We start from the raw sequence: 19,415 nt of genomic DNA, 5'->3' as shown, positions 1-19,415 counted from the left end.
GGTCGCGGTTGGAGGGGTCCCTGGTTCTGAGGCTGCAGGCGTCGTCAGGAGTGTCGAGGTGGTTCCTTGGGTGCTGGATTCTTGGTCACAGTCGCTGGGGGGACGTCCTCTGGGTCTTTGTCCACTCAGGCACAGGCCGGGCTTGGCGGGTGCAGAGTGTGCAGGAGTCGCGGTTCCTGGTTGGCACCAGGGGTCGGTTACTTGCTTTTGAGCAGAACCACTGCTCGTGGGAGTCCCAGTCTTTTAGAGTCACAAAGCAGTCAGGTCCTCCGGGAATTTCGAGGTTGCTGACCACTGGAGATGCCGGGTTTTAGCAGGAGCAGGTTCGAGGGTCGACAGGCCTGTAGGGCTGGGGCTAAGTCAGTTGGTGTCGTCCTCTTAGCAGCTGCTCGGCAGGCCTTCTTTCAGATTTGGGATCTGAGGAAGGAAGGTTCAGGGTGCCCCTAAATACTAAATTTAGGGGCGTTACAGGTAGGTAGAGGTAAGGGACCAATGGGTCCCTTCCCTAGGGTGGGTACACCCCCAATCCTGCCACTCTCCAGTGGGAGGGGGGCAGGAGCCTAATCCTGATTGGGCAGGGCTCCCCATCCTCAAGATGGCGAGAGCCCGGAGTTGTGCTTCACCTCGCCTCCCCCACCTGAGGGGTGTGGCTGGCAGAGGCTGGCACACCCCCTTTCCTCACTTGGGCTTTCCCGCCAGTCTTCCCACCAGAGTGGGGTTCAGAACCAGTGGGGGCCAGTTGCTGAGTACAGCAAGTGGCCTGCAGAAGCTCACAAAGGTGGCATGCCTTAGAAGCTTCCCCTGCCCATCCTGGGGGAGGAGACCTAGCACCTCGACCAGGATGTGCATTGTTGCAGGCCCAGGAGAGCGGATGGCTCTCTACCCAGGGGTCCAGCAACATGTCTGCTGGGTGGCAGCCTAGGCAGCCTCTCAGACAGGACGTGGATTGTGGGTTAGGTTCAGGGGGCAACTCTAAGTTGCCTTCTGTCGTACATCTTACATTAAATCCCACACTGGCATTAGTGTGGGTTTAATGTGCTGAGAAGTTTGATACCAAACTTCTCAGTCTTCGGTGCAGCCATCATGGTGCTGTGGAGTTCGTGATGACGACCTCCCAGCACCATATACTCTTAATGGCAGCACTGCACTTACAGTGCCCAGGAATGGACCTGGGTACTGTAGGTGTACAGGGCTCATGCACCTGTACCCACACCACTGGCATAGTGCACCCAGCTAGAGGGGTGACTGAGGTATGCCAGGGCAGTGTGTTTGTGTGCCAAGTCGACTCTCTGTTTTGTTCTGCACCAAGACACTCAGCCTGCAAAGGCAGTGTGTGCGCGTCAGGGTACAGGGCCTCTAAGGGTGGCACAATAAGTGCTACAGCCCTTAGAGGTCTTCTCTGGTCACAGGGCCCTGGGTACCTGGGGTACCATTTACCAGGGGCTGACATGTGGCCAGAGATGCCAATTGGGTTTAGGCTTCATGCAGTTTTAGGGAAGGAACACAGGCCCTGGGCACCCGATTGGCAGGAGCCCAGGGCACACTCAGTCAAAGTACATCAGTAATTCAGCAAAAAGTGGGGGTATACCATGCAAGAAAGATGGCACTTTCTCACACATGTCACCTGCCTCAGATAATTGAGGTGGTGGAGTAGATGGTGGGGGTTGTGTTTGTGGGTTAGATGAAGTTGGAATAGGGATGTGTAATGGGCTAGTGGCAGCATCCGTCCTTCTTTGGAGGCTGCACAGGAACGTCCAAAGCCTGTTGGAAAGATAACAGGTTTTGTGGATTTACTGGTTGAAGCACTACTTTCTTACTTCCAGGCTGAATCTGGCGTGTTTTTTTTGCTTCGGGCCGAGCCGTTCTTACATTAGATCGAGGATCGCCTCCAATGGAGATTTCGGTCCATAAACAAAGCATTTTGGTGGAGGGAGCTTCGATTTAGTTGGGAGCTGTGGTCGTATCGAATGGTCTGTTTTTGTTTCGATGCCGAGACCGGTGATCGAGGGGCTGTAGACCCAAAGGTCGAGGAGGTAGAGGCCCCTGCTGCAGGCCGAACGTTTGGAACAGAGCCTAAAGGGAGGGGATCCAGAGTCCGTTTTTCGGTGTTCACTGTGGCCCTTTTGCAGTGGCGGACCAGACCGTGAGCAGTTTTTTGGTCGGAGCCAAAGTTTTGGGCTTTGGATCAGGGGAAAAAGTACTCACTGTCCGATGCTTTAGTGCCGGCTGAAGGCTGGCCAAGTCCTGATCGTATTGGGACGCAGAATTGGAATCCTAGATAGCAATTCCTCTTGTGCTGCCAAAGCTTCCTCCTGCTGTCGACCGAGGATGTCCGGTACATTGTCCGCTTGTCTACGCAGCATTTCTTAGCATCCAGCACGTCGATCTCGAAGAGTCATTTTTGATCTCAAAGACTTGCAAGCCTCAAAACTTTTCTCTCGATGATCGTGCGAGAGGCATAGGTTGCAAAAGGAGTGTTGGTTGGTATGGGGATACTTAAAGTAACACTTGGCATCACCCTCTTTCCACCATCATATCCCTTTGGTTATGTTATCCAAACTTAAATATAGCGCAGCAAATCACCCCCATAGGGGTATCTCGCCGCTAAAACACAGTTCCAAGATGAGAAAGGAAAAGAACTATAGTCAAAAAAGCCAAGATTTAAGTAGCTTCTTGAAGCAGACAAAATCAGTGCAAATGCGAATGTGAGGTGGAAGCCTGTTCCAATGAAATGGACGCAGGTAAGAAATGGATTGACCACCCTGTCTAAATGTATGAATACAAAGTGGGCTGAGCAATAATTGATCCTTAGATTTCAAATTTCTGGTGGGTCAGTAAATCCTTCACGTGCATTATCCCAAAACAGGTGTGACCTGTAGATTTCACATGCTCTCTCATTGAGAGGCTATCGCCAATTAGAATGCCCAAGTTTTTGAGCACCTTTTTGGGTTGGGGGGGGGGGGGGGGGGGGGGGGGGGTGCCTAATTCAGGTGACCAGCAATCTCTCGTACAGTAGTCATGGGCCTTGCCGAACAACACTATTTCTGATTTCTCACCATTTAGCTGTAGGCAATTGTGGGACATCCAGGAAGCAATTTTCCTCATGCACTCTGTACAGTTTAATAGAGTCCGGGTTTGGGCCCCAGGGGATGATCATTTACGTGTCATCAGCATATGAGATGACATCAAATCCACAGGACCTGCTTTCTGGAGCCAGAGGTGCCACATAGATCTTAAAGAGTACAGGGCTCAGTGAAGAGCCCTGAGGGACTTATCTGCCTATGACATGACCCGAGATTTAAAGGGGCCTAGATTGATAACCTGGCTGCGGTTGCTGAGGAAGCTCTGAAACCAGCAAAGGGCTTTGCCACCGACAACATTCTCAGAGAGTCTCTGAATCATGATCAAATGTGAAAGGGTGTCAAATGCAGCCAAAAGATCATGCAACACCAGCATGGCTAGACAGCCCTCATCAAGGGAGATTCTTATAGTATCTAGAACCCCCATCAGCACTGTTTCTGTGCTATGAAAGGCTCTAAACCCAGATTGTAAATGGTCTAATTAGACACCAAATACTGTGTAAGTTGGTGGCTAACTAGGCTTCCCACAATCTTGCCACAATAAGGGAGAAGGGAGATGGGCCTATAGTTTGCTGGATATAAAGGGTCCGCATTAGGCTTTTTTTTAGGATGGGCATGACCTGTGCTATTTTCCACTCCTGAGGTAAAGTGGCAGCATCCAGGGAAAGGTTACATAGTGATATGATGGAGGGGATGACAGAAATGGCAAGTACCACCATTATGCTTGGGAGAGCAGGCTTAGAGAGGTAACCGGACTTAATCTTGCTCATCATGTCTAACACGGATTCTGGATGACGGATTCAAATTACTCTAGGGCAGTGGAGGAGTTATGAGTAGAGGGAATGATGGAAACAGAGCCAGTAGAAGGGAAACAGTTAGAGAGACTCTTGTAAATATTTTCAGCTTTATCCTCAAAGTGGTTACCTAAGGCGTTGCAAAGTTCCTGTGAGACTGGAATTGGGGAAGTGCAAGCTGTTTGGTGGTGTACCTTGTTCAGATTCAGAAACAAAAGATAATGGAGCTACTGTTGGTGCAGCTGACATGGTAGAAGCATAGGTACAGAGTCAGGTTATGAAGTTGGTGTCCCTAGAGTGTCAAGTGATAGTTAAGAGCGCCAAGAAATTTGTGCTGGCAAATGAACGGAATGTGAAGGGCTGAGGCTCAGTCTGAAGGAGCAGCGTTCGAAAAAGAAGTGGGGCTGGGGGTGTTCTCAGTTGCAGATGGTTATGTGGATGACAGCCATGTAAAAGGAATACATCACACAAATGTATTGGGTACATCTTTAGTAACCAACTTGCTTACCAGTTTGGTTTGGGTGCTCTAACTTTGGACTTCGAGGTCAGTTTTTGGCGGCTTTTGCTCGACTCATCAGTGGGAGTCACAAGGCTTTCTAGGCGCTCCGTCAGCGCCAGCTTCTGTTGGATGGCCATTCGCAGCAGTGAATTAAGGGTTCTCTTCTCATCCTCCGCAGCAGCGAGCTGACGCTGCATTTCGTCCAACTGGGAAACATATTGGTCGCATCTATTGGCAAACAAGATATTATTGATTCAGACTTGGAATGATTTCTTAAAAACTACAAACTATGCATTGCATAGTATATGCATTACTACCTAGAGAAAAGGTCGATTCACAAAACTTTAAATATTTTTAAACAGCACAATCATTCAAAACAATGGAAAAACCAACTGTTTTCTATTCAGCAGCCAAGTAAAAAAATAATTGTGAGGCATGACAAACAAATCACTACTTGCCTTTAATAATTATTCTCAAAGGGGTGGAGGAAATCATAGAGGACTATTTCCAAGTCAACAGCAAAACATTCTGTAAGTAACTGATTATTCTTTGAGGTGGGCGACTACCCACCTCAAAGAATAATCGCAACCCATGTCAGTGTGAAACTTAATTTCACTAAATTATTCTGAGCGGATCCATCGGGTGGCTATAGCACAGAGCAGACAGGCTTAACCTAGGGCAATGTGTAAAGTTTTTATGCTGCATCAAAACTGGAAGAAACTAGATCCCTTTCTAGTCAGACTAGAAAGGGTGGAGAGCTTTATACCCCAAATACACCCTACTCTGGATTTCATTCATTCTGTGGACGCCCGCTATTAAAGGGGTCACTAGGTGTTCACTGGCTATTTTGAAATTATAATAGACCCCAGCAAAAAGTCAAAATCTTAAAATGCTCCCTGGAATACAGCGGAGTCCATCCTGTGTTTTAGGGACCAGGAGGCGCCCCGACGATGAAGCATGCCAATAATGGATTGGGTGAAGGTCCTTTACAAGCCTAAATAGGTTAGCCGTGGGTAGCATTCCATTCTCTCTTTTCCAATTCCAACAAATCTTTGTGGGCGATAGGTTGCAAGATGCCTTGTTGTGATAAGTAGTTCAATATCACCTGACCAATGGACTGGCTGACACAAATAAAAGTAATCCCAATTCTAGATTTCAAACACAATTTCTGTACTTCGGACTTTAACTCAGCCCTCTTCAAGGTCTTAGCAGTAGCACCTTTCGCCCAGGATGCAGGTCCACTAAACAACTGCATTTTCAGATTACTTTGTCGGTTGAACTCATACTGGGAATATACAAACCATATTTAAACCCCAACAAACCACAAACAAACAGCAAGAACATGACTGAGAAATCAAACCACATCACTCCGCCCGCCAAAGGGATCCAGTGGAACAATTACGTTTCTATGCAAGAAACAAAAAACATTTGGGGCAAAGGAACCAAATACAGGCAAAATATGGGTCTCCGATACAACCTGGCCAATAATCTCAGATAAGATAAGATAAGATAAGAATTCAAGGTTGATCCTCCAGAAAGAAACACAGAGGTAAGACAACCACAAGTGAGATGATACACCTCTGCATCGACTTGGACCACCTCTCCACAGCCCTTCCAACCTTCTCTGGCTCCTTGAGGGCACTGAGATAATCCCCTTAAAGGAAGCAATCGCATTCCCATCCAATTAAGACTAGAACCCCCTACTCCTCTTTAAAGGTGGAACCGAGTCCGATGCCTCACACAAGGCAGACTGCCAAGCCCCAAAACCGGATATCTAGATGTGAGAGACAGATGCCACTAGCCCTGCCCCGGATCGAGCTACTGTGTCTGCAGTATGAACTCCAGCTCTAAGGAGGACTAAATGGGAAGACGTTTTGGGTTTTTACCAATCTAACAAATAAATAATTAGGAGCCCATGGTCTACAGTCCCTGCAAATTAGTAGCATTATCAGGAGTGAGGTTGCCAATAGGGTGATCGGAGATTCCCTACCCAGCCATTAAACTAAACGACTAATGTTCAAATGACTAAACTCTAAATCATTCCTAAAATATTGTGTATGGATTTGTGTTATCAGACTAAGGTCACTTTTTTACTCTGGTTTACGAAGGTCTCATAAGTTGGACATGACCGCATTCTTTCAAAGCACTGAGACACCTTGGGGGCAATGCTTTAATGGGTGTTTTACCCGGTGTTTCTCTGGGGTTGAAACATATGGTTCAGCAACGCTTTCCTCCGAGCTAGAACAATGAAGCCCTGAAGGGGCAGCAATAAAAAAAAAAACACTCTTCTGACACATCTGTTCAGAATGTACGTCTTTTCAGCGCCTGTCCTCTGGTTGCCCTCCTAGAACTAGAACAGAGGGAAGCAGTCAGTTGATCTGGGAACCATTTGAACGGGAAGTTCACGGCAGCACTCCAAATGAGATGTCACGAGTCCACTGAGCATGCAAGGATAGATTTTGTACAAATATGCAATGAGCTTTAAATGCATTCAATTGGTATTTTATAAATGCTATCTGGAGAGATGGCTAAGTGGTAAGATATTTATTGGTACAGATGAATCTCAGTACAGGGGAGTGTGGGGGAGGAGATATTGGCACTAGGCTGGCCAAATTATAGTGAACATTTTCAGCTATCACACAGCTCCTAGAGTTTCAGACTAGGAGATATGAACAGGTGAAGAGTTAAATCCAGTTTTGATCCTTTCCTTACGTTATAGTTGGACTTGCACGTGTCATTACCGAGATATGACTTGGGATTGGGTGGCAAGTCGGCGAATATGTCTGAAATTTCTATTACTACTGATCAAGACCTCCAGTGTCCTTTGTCAGTGTAAAAGAAGGGAAGATACTGACGGAGGGAAAAACATACCGCGCCATTATGATGTTAGGTCTCCCAATGGTGCCAGTTGACACTCCTCCATAGCCTGTCCAAGATGGGAGTACAGAGCTCGCGCAGTCCTTCATTTCAGACAAAATGGGGCATATGGGATATTGGTGTGGCGGAGCCGGAGAATGATTGCAGCCTAAAGCCCAAGCCTCTGACCACTTGCTCCCCTTTCCATCCTTCTCATCTTTCCTACGCCAGTGACATGCTCTACTTTTGTTTTATCCCTTGCTCACCTGAGCGGCCTCTCTGTTTCACCGCTGTGTATTCAGGACGACTAAAGAGAGACAAGATAGCGACGTGGTTTCTCAGATCTGATCTATGGTTCCTTCCTTATTAAAACAATTAAAATATCCGAAATTCCATCCTCACACAAAAAAGTAATTACAAAGCAAACAAAAAAAGATGATTAAAAGAAGGATCACTGCATGCCCAATGGGAAACAGCCTGGTGTTGATGCCTAAGACCAGATCATGGTCAAGTCAGTCCTGTCTGCTCGGCCTTGTGGAGCCAACAAGTTCTAATGGCCCCAGCCCAACAATGTCACACAAATCCGATCTCAGGTGGAACCAGGTTTCAGTCTCCCCTAGCAGTATCAAGCAGGGGTCATAAGTGGGGGCCTTTCTGTGACTTCCACTATCTGTCCGCCCAAGGTTTCGGATCCAGGAAGTCTTGAAAAACATGAAGAAATGGAGACTGGTATTGGAGAGGTATGCAATCAAAGCTATGCCTCTATCTGTGCACATACCATTTCTCCACTTTATTCCCTACCCAAAACCCCATCCACAATTCATTTTTGCCACTGGGAGAAGCAAAATGCTCATGGGGTCGGTCTGTTGACAAAGAGATGAGAGCAAATATGACTTCTGGAATCCTTTTAGAGATTGCCATCCCCAACCCTATGAGTTCCCTTAAGAGCACAACCCTCAGAGGGACTAACCATCTGACATAACAGTGTACGTGAACTCCCATATACGGATAGGGCTGAAGTACGCTAGCAAAGAGTAGAACCCTGAAGAGCCCGTAATAAGTGCCTAATGTAGGAGGCTGAACAAACATATCACTACTGAAGTTAAAGACGCCAGAGCCACCCTTCAGCAAACTGCTGTTACTAATAGAGAACTGAGGATCAGAATGCTAAACTGGTTGTGGAGTTGAAGTGTGAACCAGAAAAACTTCAAATGTTCTGTGCACAGAGTATCTGGGTACCTGTCAAATCAAGAGCATCCCATTTATGCCTACTAATCGTGTGTATGCTAAAAAGTGAAATGAAATTGGCCCAGTGCATGTTTACGATTATCGAAGTTAAAACTTTACTCCAAAAGCATCCTTGGGCCCCTTTTTCCTCAATTTGGGCATGCATGGACTCCCGCACAAATAGAAGTTGATTCTTTTTGCCTACACTCTGCTTCCACGTCTTCACCAATCTAAAGACTAGCCTTCTCGCTGCAGTGGAACACATCTACCCGAACAATGAATGGCTTGCCATAAGAGCATCGCGCCTCAAAGTCTCTAACCCGTGGACCATTTCTTTGCTCCGCAAGTTGGGCGATCATTGTAGAGAAAACATGCCTGGTAGCACACCAGCAGATCTCTTTAACTGGCGGTTCTGGCCCAAAACTTACAACGGCCATCTCTTCCTCCCATACACTCCAGAGGCCCACCCACACTATTCCAACTAGTGTTGACATACACAGCACTGTATGGGAACTCTCAGAGTCCGTGTCCCCTGCATCCAGGTGGCCCTCCTCGCTCTTAAGATGCGTTGAACAAAGTTACATAGAGCTTCCTGTGAAGGTAATATCCCTTCCATCGGAACCAGAAGAACTGCTCCCTGTGGAGGGCCTTGAATAGCTTACTTGCACTTTCAAGCTTCTGTAGGTTCATCGAATATCCAGGTCATAGTACAATGATATGCAGATCACACTCATCAGCACCACATTGTTTATACTTCTTCGTCCAGTGTACAAGTGCCATCTAGGACTGGGTGAACGCAAGGCTTCCCTGCTAGAGTAGCTCTCCAGCACTATCTTTTGCAGATCCAGAGAGTCAGGAGGGCATTACCAGCAGAAACGCAAGGAATAATCTCATTAATCAGATCCAGAGTTGGAGAAAGAGCAGCTATCGTGTCAGCGTTTCATTATTCAACTCCTTATGCCGACGAAGGATTACTCAGAGTGCGGTAGGCAAGTGAAAGAACTGTCAATCTTAAATTAAGAAATGTATCTAAAGCCCTCTATTTCATCTGTGCTCTAACACTTTTCTCCATGTGTAGACCTCAAAAAGCGTTTGCTACGGTTGTTGGATCCGAACATGGTTGCAGTGGTTCGGAGCGGCAATCAATTCAAGGACAGACTTCAACGGATTGGTACTGGTGTCTGTGAGGAACCCAATTTTTTTAAACTAAGATGCTCAAAAGGTAGTTATGTAGCATCTAAAAAGGCATAGTGGCTTTTGTTGCAGACAAACATTTAAAGTGGGATGCTTGGGCTTTGTGTCTGTAAAATTGCCTCACTTTATTCACAGACTACATTCCAACAAGGGCAGTAGCAACTTGGTACTTTCCACCTGAATGGATCTCTAAAGTGCCCCAGGTCCATAACTAGGTAGGTTATTGAGTAGAGACTTTTTTGCATGCATTTAGGACTACAAGTTCCAGAATACAAAGAAAAAAAATATCTGTAGCAGTTAAGCTACACATGCACGGAACGGGCTAAAGTTAAAGCGTTGCCCAACTTCATTTGAAAGGGTGCTGTAAAGGGCAGATCCTCCTGGGCCCAGGATTCAAAATTATGGCACTCTCTCCACTTAAAGCTTTATAAGCAGCTCACCCATGAAAGAGTTCTACGAATAGCTGATGTGCTTGCCACTGTTAGATGAACATCACAGACTCTGAGTGTTTTGAAACAGTGCTCTTTAATTACAACAAATTGATCTGGGAAAACAGAATGGCAATTCACAAGGCCACAATTAAGACCTAAAAATCAAACTGAACATGTTTTGGCCCAATTTCCGTCACCAAGGCCAAGTATTTTGTGGTACCAACCTGCGTCAGTAACTTCCCAAGATCCATCCACGTGGAATAGTGTCAAACGTCACACTATATCTCTAATCAATTGAAGTTATTTCTTGAATGAACCCACAAACAGCAGATCACATTTAATACCATCAGATCCCAAGTTCAATGAACACAAGGGGGCTTACCTGCTGGCGAACACTGCTCGGAGGGAGGAGAAGGTGGCAGCATCTTCCTTCAGAGCCTTCAGCTCGTGCCTCAGTTTCAGCATGGTTTCTGAAATCAGACTCTTTTCATTCTCATACTTCCCCTTCAAGTTGGCGAGGGCAACTTCTGCAGTCTAGATAGGAACACAATTCAAGCCAGATGAACCTCCACCTTCTTGCAATGTTGTTCTACACTCAGACCCAGGTACACCCGACCGCCCACCAGCAGAAACAGCCCCAAGCAGTTTGTAAAATAGTTCAGTGGGCTTACTGCCCACCCAAAGGCATGGATGGTCACAGGCACTAATCTCAACTTATCCTCCAGGTGTTGTTATAAAGAGTGCCATTCGACGTGAATAATAACACCTACTAATGTCAGTGCCTAGAGAGGTTCTCTAGGCACTGACATCAGTCAGATAGTTTTGTTAGTGTAATCAATGAGAATTATCAATAGAAGGTCAATGGCGCTTAGCACATGCATGCATGCTTCCCCAACACTTGAAATTACACAATAAAAACCATTCCAGAAAGCGGTTTCTGATCACAATCAAACATCACCACGATGCTCCTAAATCCACAGACTTCCTAATCTTTTGGCAGGAACAATCTTGAGGCCAATAACACTTTGCCATTAAGGGTACCTACAATTCAATACACTTTATAGACTGAAATGGGACGATACTGTATTTCCTCTTTGTGCATATAAGAAAATAAAACACAGATCATCCAGTGGAACGTGTGACCTAGGTTTCCTTTGGCTTGTCTAGAATGCCATGCAAGGCTCCCTCCAGCATGTTGTGACTTCTCCACAGCATCTAACCAAGAGGAAACTCTGAAGCTACCATTACTTTTAGAGAGAAGCTGAAATCTTCATATCCAGCAGGAATTGATAATTGGATTTTTCTGTGGGGAATGATCAACACAAAGCCACACAGGTGCAAACAACTTCCTGATTATTGTGGATAAACCACTCTACAAATTTAATTTCCAAGAGCAACGTTGTGCAATTCTTGTGGTCTTCTCCTTACATTACACTTTGTCTTCAGTGGATTTGCCCTGCACATTTGCTGAACTACTCAGCAAGCCTCTCAACAATTCCCAGGAGAAATCGTTATTTTGAACACTACAAACTTTATTTCTGTTATAAAAAAAAAAAAATGTGAATTATCTCAAACTGGGCATATGAATATCTGTGGAATGTTTACGTAAAATCAAACACTATTCTATCGCACCTTCGCACCGTATGTGTCTACACCTCTCTGTACAGACGTGCCTTACGAAGCAGAGATGATGAGACAGGGAACTACTATGTCTGCAGCTTTATGGAAAAAATGGCTAATATTGTAGACATTTTAAGTATGGTTTGATCAGAATTATTTGATGCAAATTATAAATGAAGTATACTACAAGGGAACTCTAACACTCAAATGCATTTCTGAATTGAATGAGTCTTGAGCAATCCAGGATGGAGTATTTCAAACCGTGCTAAGATGAACGCAGGAGTAAACTGAAATACAAAATGGAAGATTTACTGTAGAAGTACAACAATGCCAGCCATGTCGGTGACAGCATTATAGTGTCCGTTAGCTCTCGAACCTTGAATCGGTCACATCAGGCGTGCAGAACACAACAAGCGGGCATAGCATTCCACGCAGGCATCACAAAAAGCAAGTGAACCAGAGATAACACATTTCCTCCCTTATAGCACAAAAGTAATATTTTCAAAACAAACCAAAGTAACCTAAGGGAGTAAACATGGAACCATAATGACCATCACAATATTAAATCGAGAAACAAATTAGGTTTAATATAACAGAACTTTTTTTTTTTTAATTGGTTTCTGAGTCATTCTGGAAGATCTTAGTGCAGATGGCACATCCATGACAAGAGTATGTTCCACAAACTCACCACTATCAGTAACTACAGAGGAAACTTCACCATTCAAAAGGGAACACTCACACTTTCCATTCATACAGGATCTCCCTGCCTCACTTGATAAGGCAATGTGCCGTGCCTCACAAACAATTACTATACTATAATAAGAACCAGTGCTACGCTCTTCCTGTTGAACACTTGCTTCCAAGTTCAGAATTTCCACAGGTTATGGAAATGAAAAACTTATCTTGCCCAACTGCTCCTAGCTCACCCTCCTTCAGCTTTGTTCCATCAATGTCCACTAAGCACACTGATAAGACTTCTACTCACTCTGTCAACACAAACAAGAGAATAAAACCTACATCTACCCTTCGGAAGAACACCGGATGACAAAGTCTCATAAGAAGTCCAACCTAAAACGAAATTTCTTTTACATGCTTTCCAATTCTTTCTTCACTCTCCTTCGAGACATTTTCAACAGGTCTCTTTCACTGCAACCAAATCGGTCGCCTCAACCTGAACTTTACTATCGATATAGCCGAGAACTAATTTTATGACTGGATCTTTAAGTTGCAAATGTTTGATAGGACTGATACTTGCCAGGGAACGTGCTGCAAAATAGCTCCTCACCCTACCCCAGAGTGTTTTCCAGGTCTAATTTTGAAAATAACTCCAATTGTATGGTGTCCTTCAAAGACGTATTCACGCTCTCTGCCACTCCATTACTTTAAGGACTGCACAGCGCCACTGTGTAATGTTCAGTTCCAGCATCAGAGAGACATTTCTGCATCTGACAAGAGACAAACTGCACACCGTTGTCAGAAACGAGGGCGCAAGGAGAACCTTTGGCTGTAACAAAATGTGTTCAAGAAAACCGGACTATTTCTGTGTCTGGTTCCCTAAGAAATGTATAGTGCACGCATTAGCAATAGAAAATTACAAGAACAATTAGGAACTTATTGCCAGAAGGAAGGCAATTGAATGGGCCCATGCCATCTATTGCAAGTTTCTCCCATACACCATTACAAAAAATTCAACAGACACCAATGTGAATACGCCAACGCTTGCCATGATTGGCCTACGCAAACAAGATTCCACAAAATGTTAGACAGAAGTGTGAAATGCTGGCCACCAATACCTTTTGCGAAGTCTTTTCTTTCTGACTGTCATAACTTGGTGCCCTTCTTGTGCAAAAGAAATCAACCTATTTGGAGACCCACAAGAAGAATGACACACTCACCTTTAAGAACAAATTCCGACTCAATGCTGAGCTCATCTTGAACTTTCATTTATGATTGCAAATCTCCCTAGCGGTAAGGCACCTTGGGCCAACCTTATAAATACGTTTCTTCCTCTTCAAGCACACTATGCATGCATAGTGGGCAAACATTCATCATAGGTGATAGCATTGGCAGTCACAAGATTGTCACTCAATAAGTCAATCACACATTCAGCTTACACAATCAATGGAACATCACTAGTACTTTCATTGCACATCTTGACAAGAAATCCACCTTAGCATTATGTCGCCCTGGACCAAAACGAATTTTAAAGTTAAACTCATGACAATAGCATGACAAGTCTTGGAGATGCTCTCCCCATACCATTTTCACCCAGAAGATAAATTCGAGAATTGTGGTCGGTATACAGAATGAATTCCTGTCCCAAGACATAAGTGCAAAAATGTGAAGAGGCTCGAACACATGCAAGTGCCTCCCTCTCAATTGCGCTGTAGCACAAGTTACTACTTGTGTAACGATATATCTGTAAGAGACATTAGTTAGTGACTGGATCCGGAAAGTTTGCTAGCAGTACCCCTGCGCGTCAGTAGGTGGCGTCATGCGGCTCCGCCTCTGTCGTCGTATGCGCCGAGATGACGTCACGGAGACTACTTAGGCGCCTCCCATGCTCACATCAGTTCTATACACGACTTTCCGCGCCAGGAACGCAGAGCCATACAAGAAACTGACCACTGGTGCCATGAAACTAGGGCCCTGAAAGGGATGACCTGAACCCTAGAAATCAGTTCGCACAATGGGGAGGATGGGTGGGGCGGTAAGGAATCTATCACTAACTAATGTCTCTTACAGATATATTGTTACACAAGTAGTAACTTGTGCATCTGAAAGCGACACGTTAGTGATGGATTCCTCACCTTTTAATACATATCCCAGCAATACCAACCCAGGTGGTGGGTCTGCGAATAGATTACACCAGAAAGTCACGGAGAACAGAACGGCCAAAGAAGCCGTCTCTCTAGACTGGACTGTCAAGGGAGTAATGCTTGGTAAACGTGTGCGAGGCCCACGTAGCTGCCTGACAAATATCCTGCAAGGAACGCCGCGTCCCAAGGCAGTAGTGGCTGCCGTTGCCCTGGTAGAATGGGCACGCAGCCCCACAGGAGGTTCCTTCTTGGCCAACGAGTAACATGCTTTGATGCACAGAACGACCCACCGAGAGATGGTTAGTTTGTGCACGGCCCAACCTTTTTTGGCGCCCACGTAGCCAACAAGAGTTGGTCATCCACCCGGAACTGTTGTGTGCGCTTCAGATAGAACGAAAGCGCACGCTTTGGTTCCAGGCGGGGAGCCGCTCTTCCTCTTTTGAAGGATGCGGAGGCAGAAAGAAGGTGGGCAAAGTGATGGTCTGCCCGATGTGGCAGGGCGTGACAACCTTACAGAAGGTCCTTAAAACCACCTTATCCAGATGAACAGAAAGAAAAGGAGGTTTGGAAGAAAGAGCCTGTAGCTCACTAACTCTTCTGGCAGAGGATCACAAAAAGCAAGTGAACCTCTTCTGGCAGAGGTAATAGCTACCAGGAAAGCCGTCTTGAGATTGAGAAGATATAAAGGACAGATATGAAGGAGCTCAAAAGGAGCGCACATCAGATAGGTCAAGACTAGATTCAAGTCCCACTGAGGCATTATGAAAGGCACGGGAGGACACGTGTGAGTAATGCCTTTCAGGAAACGATTAACAACTGGGGACTTAAAGAGAGAAGGCTGATCTGGAAGCCTTAGAAAGGCGGAGATGGCCGAAAGATAACCTTTGATAGTGCCCAGAGCAGAGCCCTGCTGGGCCAAGGATAGTAGGAACAGAAGGACCTCAGAAAGAGGGGCAGAAAGGGGATCCACAGACTTTGCTGTGCACCAAGCCACAAACTTGTTCCACCAGCAGGCGTATACAGTCTTAGTGGAGGGACACCTGGCTGCCAGAATTACATCACAGACTTCGGGAGGAAGATCGAAAGCTGTCAACTGTCGCCGCTCAATCTCCACGCATGGAGGTGGAGGCTGGACAGGTTTGGGTGGAGGACCGTCCCCTGCTGCTGCAACAGAATATCCTCCCGAAGAGGCAGACGAATCGGGGGATCGATCGCCATGCTGACTAGCTTGGGATACCAGTATCTTTGTGCCCAATCTGAAGCCACAAGGATGACTTGGGCCCGGTCGCGCCAAATCTTCTTCAGCACTCTGGGCAGAAATGGTATAGGCGGAAAGGCGTACAACAGACCGCAACTCCACTCACAACGAAAAGCGTCGCCGAGCGAGTGCCGCCTTGGAAATTCCAACGCGCAGAACTGATGACATTGCGCGTTCTCTTCAGTGGCAAATAGATCTAACCAAGGCTCTCCCCACTGTAGAAAGAGACCTTGCGCCACCTCCGAGTGAAGACGCCATTCATGATCCATCAAGCACCGGCGGCTGAGTTTGTCCGCCCTAGCGTTCAGAGAACCTGCCAGGTGTTGAACCACCAAGGTAATGCCTTGATGTTCCAGCCATGTCCAGAGGCGCAGAGCCTCTTGACATAGGGTCCACAACCCCACCCCGCCCTGTTTGTTGCAATACCACATGGCTGTGGTGTTGTCCGTGAACACCTGCACCACACTTCCCCGAACAAAGGGAAGGAATGCCTTCAGTGCAAGTTGGATCGTCCAAAGCTCCAAAAGGTTGATATGGAGCCGGGACTCCGCCAGAGACCAGAGTCCTCTGATCTTCACCTCTCCCAAGTGGCCTCCCCATCCCAGAAGGGACGCATTCGTCACCACTGTGTGCTCGGGTTGGGGAAGGGAGAGGGATCTGCCATTGACCCAATCGCGATTCGTGACCACCACTGCAATTGTGGTGCAGTGCCCTCCGAGATCTGGACATGATCGGACAGGTTGCCCTGATGCTGCGCCCACTGGAACTTCAGGTCCCACTGCAGAGCCGCATATGCCATCTGGCATGTTGCACTAGCACAATGCAGGAGGCTATTAGGCCCAGGAGCAGGAGTGTAATTCTCACTGAAACCCGGGATAGAGGCTGAAAGATCGAAATCATAGTCTGAATATCCCAGACTCGCTGCTTGGGAGGATAAACCCGAAACCGCGTCAAATCCAGACCCGCTCCGATGAAGGGGAGCTGCTGAGAGGGGCCCAGGTGCGACTTTGGCACGTTGATGGAGAACCCCAGCAAATGCAGGAGGTCGGCCGTAGTCTGAAGGTGGGAGACAACAGCCTGGGGCGAGCCCGCTTTCAACAACCAGTCGTCGAGGTAGGGGGGGAAGACGGACACCCCTGACCTGCGCAGATGAGCTGCGACCACAGCCATCACTTTCGTGAACACCCGAGGGGCGCTGGTAAGGCCAAAGGAGAGCACGGCAAACTGAAAATGCCCCGGGCCTACCGTGAACCGCAGGTAACGCCGGTGGGCCGGCAGGACAGGGATGTGAAAATATGCGTCCTGCAAGTCCAACGCTACCATCCAGTCTCCAGGGTCGAGGGCAGCCAAGACGTGAGCTAGAGTCAGCATTTTGAACTTCTTCTTCCGGAGGAAGCGGTTGACATTCCAGAGGTCCAAGATGGGACGCAGACCCCCTTTGTCCTTCTTGGGGACCAGAAAGTAGTGGAAACAACAACCACTCCCTACTTCCGGCCCAGGAACGCACTTGATGGCCCCCTTGGCCAAGAGGGTCATAACTTCCTGCTGGAGAGTTGCCAAGTGTACCCCCGAGGTGGCATGGCTGCAGGGGTGGACTGAAAGGGAAGGGAGTAACCCTTGCGGATGCTCTGCAACACCCACTTTTCCGATGTGATAGCATGCCAGTGGGGAGGTGATGGCGGATACTGCCAACCACTGGCGTGGGGTGCTCCAAAAAGCTCGGATTAGGAAGGTTTGGAGGTAGAAGCAGCGGGGGCGGAGGAAGACTGACCCCCCACGCTGATTCCCAGACCCGCCCCTGCGAGGCTGGTTCTGCACAGGCTTGCTGAAGAAACGTGCCTGGGCGCCCCTGCTGTGGCCACGAAAGGAACGAAAACCAGGAGTGGGTGGGTTTTTCGTGGAAAGACCGAAGGACTTGGCCATAGCCTGCGAGTCCTTAAAACGCTCCAGCGCACTGTCGGCCTTATCGCCAAACAGGCGGGTGTCATCAAAGGGCATGTCCAGGAGTGAGCTTTGCACATCTGGTGAGAACCCGGTAGATCTCAACCAGGCATGGCAGCAAAGCGCCTTAGTCGTAGAAATAGCTCTACCTAGTGAGTCCGCGGTGTCCAAACCACACCGAATGGTGAAATTAGGTGCATCTTTACCCTCGGTAACAGCCTGAGACAGCATGGCTTGAGCCTCCTCAGGACACTGAGGTAACACCTGTGCACCGGCATCCCACACCGTGTGGGAATAGCAACCCAAGAGACATGCGGTATTCACCGACCGCAGCCCTAAGCTGGCCGAAAAGAACAACCTTTTGCCGAACTGCTCCAGCACCTTAGAGTCCTTATCCGGCGTGGGAAAGGCACTCTGAGACGTCGAAGCCTGGATGACCAGGCTTTCGGGCATAGGATGAGTGGTCAGAAAGGCAGGGTCACCCAGCGCCGGGCGATGGCGCCTGGTGACATTCTTATCCACAGGGGTCCCTATGGCATGCCGGGACCAAGTGCCCAGTAAGACGTCAGTGAGGGCGTCGTTAAATGGCAGCAGGGGCTCCGGCGAAGTGGACGCCTACTGAAGCACCTCAGTGAGGAGATTAGTCTTCAGAGCCACCGTCAGGAGATCAAGGTGGAGGACCTCCGCGGCCCGACGAAGCACCATTGTGTACAAAGCACCCTCCTTCATGGTGGGCGGAGGAGAGGCAAACCCCGGGTCAGAGGAGAGATCAAGGCCGCCCGCCTCCTCGAACTTGTCTGCCCAGTCCTGCTCGGAGTCACACTGACGAGCGAAAGGGTCCTCAGACCCCTCCCAGTCGCCCTCCTCCTCCGCCGTATGTGGGACAGACTGCAGTGGCAGGGCAGGGACCGGAGAGGGAGCAAACGGCACCGGGAACGGCGCCGGAGAGAGCCGAATCGGCGCCGTGTCCCAATGCGGATCCCAGGTAGGGACAAAAGTGTCCGAGAACCTGGGCAGGGGCGGAACAAATGGTATCCACTGCGGCGCCAGAAGCGGAGCCGAGGGCGGCGCTGGGGCCGGAGCCGGCAGCGCGGGACCTTGTGGCACCGTGGCCGGAGCCAGCAGCACAGGATCCTGTGGCACTGGGGCCGGAACTGCCGGCAGCGCCGATGGCCCGACAGGATCCAGACAAAGGGACCGCGGGGCTCAAGGGCGCGCCGGCAGGAGCCCGGGGCCTAAACAGGAAGTCCATGGTAGCAAGAAATTCTTGCACCTCTTCGGGAGTCGCCGACTGACCCGGGAATGGTGGGTAGGCCGCGTAACTCCCAGGCTCCGAAGGTGCCGCAGGGGCAGAGCCCCTGTCCCCCTCGTCCGCATCCGGGGATCGACGGGGTGACGTCGGAGAGGCACCGCTTCTTTGACTTCTTTTTGTGTCTTGTCTTACCCGAATCTGAGGGTGAGGACTTGGAGCCCGCGGAGTGATGATGGCGGTCCTACAAGCGTTCTCTGGAGCGGGCCCTGGACCGTGAATGGCGCGGGGACGAGTGCCGGACCTCAAACAGCTTCCGATGCCGCTCCCTCAAGGCAGTTGGGCCATGGCCAAACAGTCCATACAGGCCCGGGAGTCGTGATTGCGCTCCAGGCAGTAGAGCATAGTGAATCCAGAAAGATTCACGCTGCAAAACCAGGCATCCCT

General features: G+C 48.3%; 1 protein-coding gene across 2 annotated transcripts in view; it reads right to left on the bottom strand.

The window, feature by feature from the left end:
- The window catches only part of LOC146797109 (protein bicaudal D homolog 2-like), a 136,353-nt gene that overhangs the window by 35,905 nt on the left and 81,033 nt on the right, over window positions 1-19,415 (bottom strand). For both annotated transcript variants that reach the window (XM_085629749.1, XM_085629750.1), the window contains exons 7-8: window positions 10,464-10,615; window positions 4,383-4,601 (exon numbers count right to left, since the gene is read on the bottom strand). In XM_085629749.1, coding sequence (XP_085485875.1) covers window positions 4,383-4,601; window positions 10,464-10,615 — 371 coding nt within the window. The remainder of the gene's footprint in view (window positions 1-4,382; window positions 4,602-10,463; window positions 10,616-19,415) is intronic.

Source organism: Triturus cristatus, chromosome 10, assembly GCF_964204655.1.
Source record: "Triturus cristatus chromosome 10, aTriCri1.1, whole genome shotgun sequence".
NCBI classification, from domain to species: domain Eukaryota; kingdom Metazoa; phylum Chordata; class Amphibia; order Caudata; family Salamandridae; genus Triturus; species Triturus cristatus.
This window is presented reverse-complemented; position numbering and strand designations above follow the sequence as displayed.